This window comes from Benincasa hispida, chromosome 4, assembly GCF_009727055.1.
Source record: "Benincasa hispida cultivar B227 chromosome 4, ASM972705v1, whole genome shotgun sequence".
Taxonomy (NCBI): Eukaryota; Viridiplantae; Streptophyta; class Magnoliopsida; order Cucurbitales; family Cucurbitaceae; genus Benincasa; species Benincasa hispida.
The window spans coordinates 14,182,164-14,190,980 of NC_052352.1; the positions used below are offsets into that span (position 1 = coordinate 14,182,164).

General features: G+C 31.1%; 1 protein-coding gene across 5 annotated transcripts; it reads left to right on the forward strand.

Moving 5' to 3' along the window:
• The first annotated feature begins 710 nt into the window (after positions 1 to 710).
• LOC120076873 lies at positions 711 to 4,551 on the forward strand. 5 transcript variants are annotated; one of them, XR_005481659.1, is made up of 10 exons: positions 712 to 915; positions 1,107 to 1,165; positions 1,256 to 1,498; positions 1,953 to 2,013; positions 2,481 to 2,605; positions 2,736 to 2,798; positions 2,992 to 3,116; positions 3,568 to 3,782; positions 3,862 to 3,947; positions 4,062 to 4,551. XR_005481659.1 is itself a non-coding variant. In XM_039030820.1 (8 exons), the coding sequence occupies exons 1-8, from the start codon at positions 851 to 853 to the stop codon at positions 3,713 to 3,715; spliced, it is 885 nt and encodes a 294-aa protein (XP_038886748.1). In that variant the 5' UTR covers positions 711 to 850; the 3' UTR covers positions 3,716 to 4,038. The 5 variants fall into 5 exon arrangements, 3 of the variants coding, with proteins under 3 accessions (XP_038886748.1, XP_038886749.1, XP_038886747.1); XR_005481658.1 differs by having other exon boundaries at positions 3,862 to 4,115; XM_039030820.1 differs by lacking the exon at positions 4,062 to 4,551 and having other exon boundaries at positions 711 to 915; positions 1,111 to 1,165; positions 3,568 to 4,038.
• Positions 4,552 to 8,817: the final 4,266 nt, after the last annotated feature.

Sequence of the window (8,817 nt, forward strand, 5' to 3'; positions counted from 1 at the left end):
AGAAGATTTTTTTAAAAAAAAATTAAGAAGATAATTAATCTTTAAATCAAAACAACAAATACATTATTTTTACTAAGTGTGTCATAACTTTTTTTTTTAAAAAAAATAATATTTTAATTTAGAGTTCAAAATTGAGTAAATAATCAAATCATCACAATCACAATAGATTTTTTTTTACTAATTGATGATTAACAAAAAATTAAAAAAAAATAGAATAGTACAAAATATTTTAGTTTATACGTTCTTTTGTACATATTTAATTCATATATACTTTTGTTGATATATTTTAAATTGCGTTAATATAAAATAATTATTATTTCTTCTTATCTAACTTCCAAAATTTTTATAAATATTTTTCATGACTTATTTAGAAAACAAAACTCTTTATCCCTAAAATAATATTATATTATTAATTTTTGTAAATAAGTTATCTTTTGAAACTTTACACAACACGTGTAACGCACGTAGTGTCAACTAATATATTTATATTCATATAAAATGATATTGAAATATTATCTTTGAAAAACAGGAATATTTGGATGCATTTATTTTTATACATTCCACTCTTATCATACATAAAAAATAAAACGAAATATTTTTAAAAAGAATACCAAGAATTTGTCACGTGATAAATTATAATTGAATAAGTAGATGAAATGTAATTATTATTTTTCTTTTGAAAATTGCACTCCTTTTATTTGTGTCCTTTTTACTCATTCCTAAACCTTCCATCCCTTCCAAACCTTCCTTTGGGCTCATTTTATCCTAAACCCAGTGGCCAGTTCAGTTGAAGCTCGACCGGAATTGGGAAACGTAAATTCGTTATGAATTTGCTCACTATCAACTGTCGATGCAAATCAACGAACACCGCTTCCACCTTCAATCCGTTCACATGGCGGAATTCTACTTTCATGGGTAAGCCCCTTTCTCTTCTGCGCTCTTGTTCTTCAATAAAAACGCCAAACCTATCACTGAATCAGCTGACAATTCAATCAACTTCTTTCCAAATACGCATATTCTTGAATGAATGCCGATTTAGCGCCGTGCTTGATTCACTTGTAAAGATTATATCCTCCTTTAAACTGTTAATGGCTGTGTTTCGTTAGGTAGGAAGGATATTGGCCTCTGCAATGTACAAAGGGTTCTCCCCAGAGGATTATGCAGTGTAAGACTTGCAAATTTGGGTTACAATGTTTGTTTTCTCTCATTATATGTTTTTGTCCTTTATGTTCGTAGCCATTTCTTTTGGGTATAGAGGTCAAATGTAAAGCCAAAAGTTTATGCAAAGCGGAAATCCGCGAGGAAATTGGAAAGAACGAATGAGGAAGGTTATATAACGTCCTCTTCTGCTGATGATAATGCTCAAGATGTACAGATGAACCCTTCTGATAGTTCACCTAAGAACCGGATGATTAATATCTCCTCAAGGAGTTCTGTGCTTCGGGCTTGCATAATTACTTCTGGTTTGATTGCTGCTTTGGGTGTAATAATTCGACAGGTGATACATGCTAAGACAAAAAGTAACATTTTTTTTTTCTTTTTCCAATCGTATATTCCTTCATTGTTGTTCTCTACTTGATTTAGGATAATCATTCTAATCACGTAGGGAAAGTGGAACATGAGTTCATGGACATCACTTCCACTTGCAAATTGAAAGTAAAATCAGGGTCATCAGTTCTATTCTTTAATTTCGTTGTGGCATGAAGATTTATCAATATGAAATCTCTTTGTGAATGATATGTTGTCACTCATCAATTTGAATGGGGAAAAAAGGTTGAAGACCTATTCCTTATGTCATAGTTTTAGATTTCTTTTATGACTGTAATCACTGGCCTTCCTTTATGAAGATAATTAGTGTCTTAACGTATTGGAAAGACTATCAATGGCTTTTTCTTGACCTTGGAAGATGAAGAAATGCATTTTAAGACCTGTTTCAACGGTGTATGTTGTAGGTATCTCATGGTGCATCGATAGAGGGATTGCCAGTGATTGACTGCACCTCGGAAGTATCATGTAGGACTTCCAAGTTCATTTCTCCCTTCTTGCTAATTTACTATTCTTCTTGAAGAGAGAGAGTGTCTATCTCACAAGACTGCTGAAGCAAAACAACTTCTAGCTGATATTGATTGTAGGTTAGTTATAAAAAAATTCATGATCTAACTTATTGTCCACATAACACTCTCGATGCTCTTAAACATCATGACAATCAAGTTTGTACTTCTCATCTCTTGTAAAACTATAAATCATGGTTGGCTCTTATATTAATAGCTGCACCGTGTACTGATGTTTCTTTTGTCCTCTCGTTAATTGCTATAAAGTATTACCATGTGAAAAGATTCTAGGTTTCATTTCTATTGAATACAAACCATTTTGTGTGCTTTGGAAGAATGGCTGAGAATGTGTAACCACAATGCCCCTTTTGTTTAAATTCTTTTGGACTTCGTCATTATGGACTAAATGACTGTACTCCATTCTGGCAGTTAGTTTCGAGATGAGGCAACTTCAGTTGATTATAGGACTGGTTGTTCTAATATCTTCATCCCGATTTTTACTGTTGAAAGCATGGCCAGACTTTGCCGAGTCTAGTGAAGCAGCCAATCGACAGGTACCTGGCTGTTTAGTTTTTATCTGTAAATCTAGAGGCAGCGAGACCTAAAATTTTGTTCGCCGCCAACTTATCGTTGATGATTTCGAGCATTTGAAAATACTCCATAACTCCCAAACTCCCAGTGCAGGTGCTCACTTCTCTTCAACCTTTAGATTATGTAGTAGTTGCCTTTTTGCCCGGGATTAGCGAGGTGCGCAAAGTCTATCAACACATATCTCATTTTCTTCTACATCTATCTATTTGTTGTTCTTGTTTTCACTCAAAATATGTAAATAAATAAATAAAATCCAGCACAAGTCAAGACCTCGCTTCTCCATTTATTTGTTCCATCATCCATTTATCCTTTATCATTTCTGGGTAACATGTATATCTTTGGGCATCAGGAATTGCTTTTTCGTGGTGCATTGATGCCGCTTTTGGGATTCAACTGGGCAAGTGTGGTGGTGACAGCCGCCATTTTTGGTGTTCTACACTTGGGTGGCGGCCGGAAATATTCATTTGCAATATGGTATCCATATCTCTATCTGAATTTCTGATGATATGCCTGATGTAGAACTATCCTCAGCAATAGATCATGAATCAGATCCTTTTTAACTGCACAGTTCATATGCCTTTGCTCTTACAATATGCTGATCAGCTGATGATTAAAAATTGGGCTAAATTATAAAAATTACCTTGAACTTTGCCATTTCGTTTCAAAACTATCTCTATACCTTCAAAAGTTGCAACATTACCTTTGAAATTCATAAACGTTAAAAAATGACCCTTGAAATAGAAAAACCATTATGATGTTGTGACGAAAAGCTAAGTCAAGAGTGCTTGCCTTTGCTCTTGGAACGCTGAATGTTTTGTTGTGATAGCCCAGACTGCCCAGTGTTGTTTGTAAATAGTGTAGAAAAAACTGTTTTCAACTCAAAACAAAATTATGATTATTCCTGTTCTCCATTTTTTTTGGGCAGGGCAACTTTTGTTGGACTTGCATATGGTTATGCGTCTATAGAATCCTCCAGTATCGTTGTGCCGATGGCTTCTCATGCATTGAATAATCTGGTTGGAGGAATTCTGTGGCGCTACGAATCAAGTTCTTTGGAGAATCGTGAGCAATAAAACTGATTTAGGCGAAGTGAAAGCTGATTGGTTTATGCTCAGGCCTCAAGTGTATATTTATCCTTAGGTAACCAGAATTCCTAAGCTAGAAAAATAAAAATAACTTAAGTAACCAGTCTTTTCATTTATTTATTGATTTACAATAGGGGAGAATCGAATATCTTACCAAGCGGTAACAAGTCAAGCATTAATGGTTTTTTTTCCCTAAGACAAGTGATGGGAGTCGACTTAGGTAACCAGTCTTTTATTTATTTATTTATTTATTTATTTACAATAGGTGGCGAATTGAATATCTAATCAAGAGGTAACCCGTCAAGTACTAATAGCTTTTTTTTTTCCATACAAGGGATGTGGTCGAACCTTCAACCTCTAAGAGGAATATGATGTCAATTATCATTAAGTTGAGCTCATTTTGACACTTTTTCCTTAGGTAGGTTTAAATTTTCAACATGTTAAAAAATTTAGAAGTAATTGATGCATTGAAATATCTATACCATAGTTCATATATCCCTGTTTCTAGGGTAGCCAAACATTTATTCCCCACCAAAATGTCGGTCGCTTGGTTTTTGGTGTCCATGCAACTAATACAACGACACTAACATTCTTAAAATTCATATTGGATTATAAATATTATGGTAATAGATGTTGACTAGATGCTCATGTTTAGTATCCATTGACCATGTGTCATGTCTCTACTTTTCAAAGTGTTGTCTATGTGTCTTAACATTACACATTATTAGTGTCTATGTATACCTATAAATAGTGGTATTTTGTGGGTTTTAGAAGACACATTGGACAAATTCCATGAAAATTAGAGAAAGTAGAGATTTTAGAGAAATTCCTTATTTCATATTTTATTATTTTATTTTATTTTATTTATTTATATATTATGTTTTATTTATTTTAATATCTACTTATTTTATTATATATTATTATCATATTATATTTTTTCTATATCTATGTTCTCGTTGTGTGTCTGTTGTGCTCCGTAAATTTATCACGTTATTTGTAGGAACTTCTTTCATTTCTCCGCTAAAGGGTAGGTCCTAAAGGTATGTTGATTTTTTTCTCGACTCATTATAATTAATAAATTAAATATTGTTTTACATATTTGCTATATATATTAAATTTTTAATATAGATATAATATTTTGTAATAGTGTTACTATGAAAAATATAACAAAATTAGAATTTGTAGCATTTGATATTAATGGTAATAATCATTTGTCATTAGTACTTAATGCCACACCTGGGTGCCATAAAAATGTGATCATCAGAAAACAAATTTTTTTCCTAAAGCTCGACGTAAATGAATGCACTTGAGACTCTAAAATTTTAAATTAATATATTAAGGAAGACATTTTTCTACATTTCGGATATACTCCTGTAGTAACAATATCGAGAAAAAAAAATTAAATAGTATTCTAAACTAATTTCATGTCTTTTGGTGATCGAACAAAATAATGAGTTATTGAAAAAAAAAATAAAAAAAAAATCATGAATCTTGACCAACTAGAATAACACCATCCCTGAAGTGAATGTTGTGAATGTTAATAATCGTGGTCGAGGTTGTGGTCGCCGTCGAGGTCGTGACTGTGGTAGAGGAAAAAATAATTATTATTTTCGTGGTGGTCGTTCTAATAATTCAAATTTCAAAAAAACCACACGAAGTGATGATCACAAAAGGAAAAGCTCCACAAGATAAAAGTTGTTGAAAATAAATGTCTTTGATAAAGAATGATGGGCCATTGGTCACGTACTTATTGTACGTCAAAATATTTTGATCTCTATCAAGCATCTCTAAAGGAAAAAGAAAAAAAGAAATGTGGAAATAAATTTTGCATGTCAAGATAATGACATATTTGACTCATCTCATATGATAAATTTGGATGTTGCAGACTTCTTTAAATCTCCTAAAGAAAAAATTGATAAAATTGATGGAACATCAAGTGTTTTCTTTTACTTTGAAAATATCTAGATTTAATGTTTCTTTATTCATCTCCATGTTTTTTTTTTCTTCTCTTAAGATGTTAACCTTTGTATATTCCAAATGTTGTTTTTTGTATTGTAATTATTTTCTATAATGAAGAAACCTTGTTCATTTTCATATGTTAGGTGACTAAAAAAATGAGTAAAGAAGATACAGTGTAATTACACATACAATACTTACAAGTAGAAAATATTTTTTCTAAACTGACAATGCTAGAAGCAAAAGTCAATATGATATCAGGTTTTGCAAACTTGATTAAAGGTTTTGGAAAATCAAATATTATTTTGTCTAGAGGAATAAAATTTATAATTGACAATACATTGTTCTCTAGACAATCACAAAGCAAAGAAATTTACTTAGTTTTAAAAATATATGTTGCAATGGTTATCATATTGAGACTGATAGAAAGAATAATAGGGAGAAACTTTATATCATATTTAATGTCTCATATGAAAAACGTATACTGGAAGAGTTGTCTGCTTTGTCTTCTAGATTATATTATACTCATATACGAGTAATTGAAACATATGCAACAATGAACATGATGATCATGAATCTAGACATATTTACAATTTGGCATGACAAATTAGGTCATTCAAGGTCTATAATGATGAGAATAATTATTGAGAATTCAAATGGACATCCATTGAAAAGCTAGAAGATTCTTCAATCTAATGAATTATCATGTGATATTTTCTCTAAGGAAAATTGATAATTAGACCATCACCAACTAAAGTGAGGACTAAATCACTACATTTTTGCAATGAATTCATGGTGATATATATGGACCTACATTTTTACATGTGAACCATTTAGATATTTTATGGTATTAATAGACGCATTGATAACTTGTAGAAATACAAGTTATTTTACCTCTTTTATCGAAAACAATTAGGAAAAATCTTGGAAAATGTGACAGCTTGGTAAGGAAATCATGAAATTAATTATATCATGCGATCACATTCGTACAAAAACTCACAATCCACAAAAGAAATAAAATTGTGCTTTTTGGATGCAGAAAATCTATTTATGTGATCACAAGATATCACCGCAAAGAAATTCCCGACGCCAATATTGGAATCCCATAGATGGAAACGCATAACCTCATGCAATAGAAGGTGATATGACACATAGGTGGTGGAAGTCAAATCAAAGACCAAGTTGATAACTGACAAGAAAGCTTCGCGACAGAGCCAATGAACTTCTGACTGAAGGAACCGGTGAAGGTCCTGAGCGAAGGCGAGGATTGATCCTAAATCCCAATTTTTACAAAACATTGAATTTTACAGAATAATACATAAATAGTTATGCATTAAATTAAAATTACAGCATGCTTACAAGAATTGAGAAAAAAGATAAGGAGAGAATACTAACCTTTGTAGATCCGATCTACTTCGTGTATCTTGTTCTCCAAAATTGTAACAAACAACAACGTACTCGAAACTCTAATTGACCACCACCAATCAGAACCTTCAGTATTCTCTGGGATGAGAATCCAAGGAGTTGTGTGGGCTCTTGATATTTTGGAAGAGAGGGAAATTGAGAGGGTGAGATCAGAGAATTTTTTTTTTTCTTTTTTTTTTTTTTCAGAGTGTTCTGCATGTCTATCATAAAAACTCAATAGTGAAGAAGAAGAAGAATACAAATGTGCACATCCACCCACTCATGCACGTTATAGAGAAAAAAAAGGGGAAGGGAGTTGCAACTCCCTCTCAAAATTATTTTTCAAAATAAATTAATTAAAATTTTTTATTTTAATAAAATATTTAATATATATTTATATGATAACCACTTTATCATATAATATATATTAAACTATATGTTATATCAAATATAACATATAACCTATAGTTTAATATTATATCAAATACAATATCACCTATAGGTTTCATTCTTTCATTAATGCATGATATTTAATATAAATCTCATTTGTACTAATTTTAATTATATGAATCCAATTCACATAATTAATATTTGAATCATATTCAAATATTTATTTTCTCTCAAATAAATTTTATATTATAATGTATCATAAACATTATAGTAATTATATCATATATAATTAAAATAAATTTATTATATCACATATAATTAATTCCCTCAATTAATTTTAACAATTCAAATTAATCCAAAATTGATTCTCATTTAATCCCTGTTGAGGTATAGAGGGGACCTCATGTACCTGTAGCTTGAAACTCAAATGGTACTTGAATAATTAATTAAACTCCTTGAATTCAATTATTCAACATCCATTAACTGTTGGAAACTTTCGAATGGACTAGTATTCCACCAATTAGTAACCCAAGATTTTAGGCTTTTATTAAATGAGAGAGATCCACCGGAGAAAAAAATATTATAGATGCAAGATATAGAAGGTGAATGAATGCTTTCTTTTTTGCCATTTTTTCGTCTTTGATTTTTTAATGAACTCACTTCATTCGTTAAGTCTCTACACTACTAATATTTATATCAAATATAAGTTCTATTACAAGTCATATGGATACTATTATGAATCCATTCACTGTTTTTTAGTTTTTTATTTGTGATTCATTAGTTAATCCTTGAATTTCGAAATAATACATAAAGAAAATAACAAAGAATCCACTTTTGTTATTGTGGAGTTGATTTACATATGTATCAAAATTTCAGACAAAGACAATTTTTTGGTTCTTCGATATACATCTGCTTTGGGTCAAATGAGCATTGTGAAGAAATTCCAGTTAAGTTATACTATCACTATGATCTATAAAAAAAAAAAAAAAGACTATTCTTTCATTTCAGTTTTATCCCTTTTGCTACGAATAATGACAGAGAGGACCTTATAGACTTATAGCTTGAAGCTCCAATGGTACTTGAATAATTAATTAAACTTCTTTAATTAAATTATTCAACATCCATTAATTGTCGTGCACTCCACTAAAGATCGACAGTTGCACTCTTTGCACTACATATATATTTCTGTGTCCCCGGGGTACCCTAAAAAAAGGGCAAACCAATTCAGGGAATTCACAATTCATCACCATCTTGCCCGCTTCCAATTGATGACTGGCTTACCTTCATTTCAAATAGACTTGACTTCTACGTCCCATTTCTTTCTTTTTCTCTACTTTAAC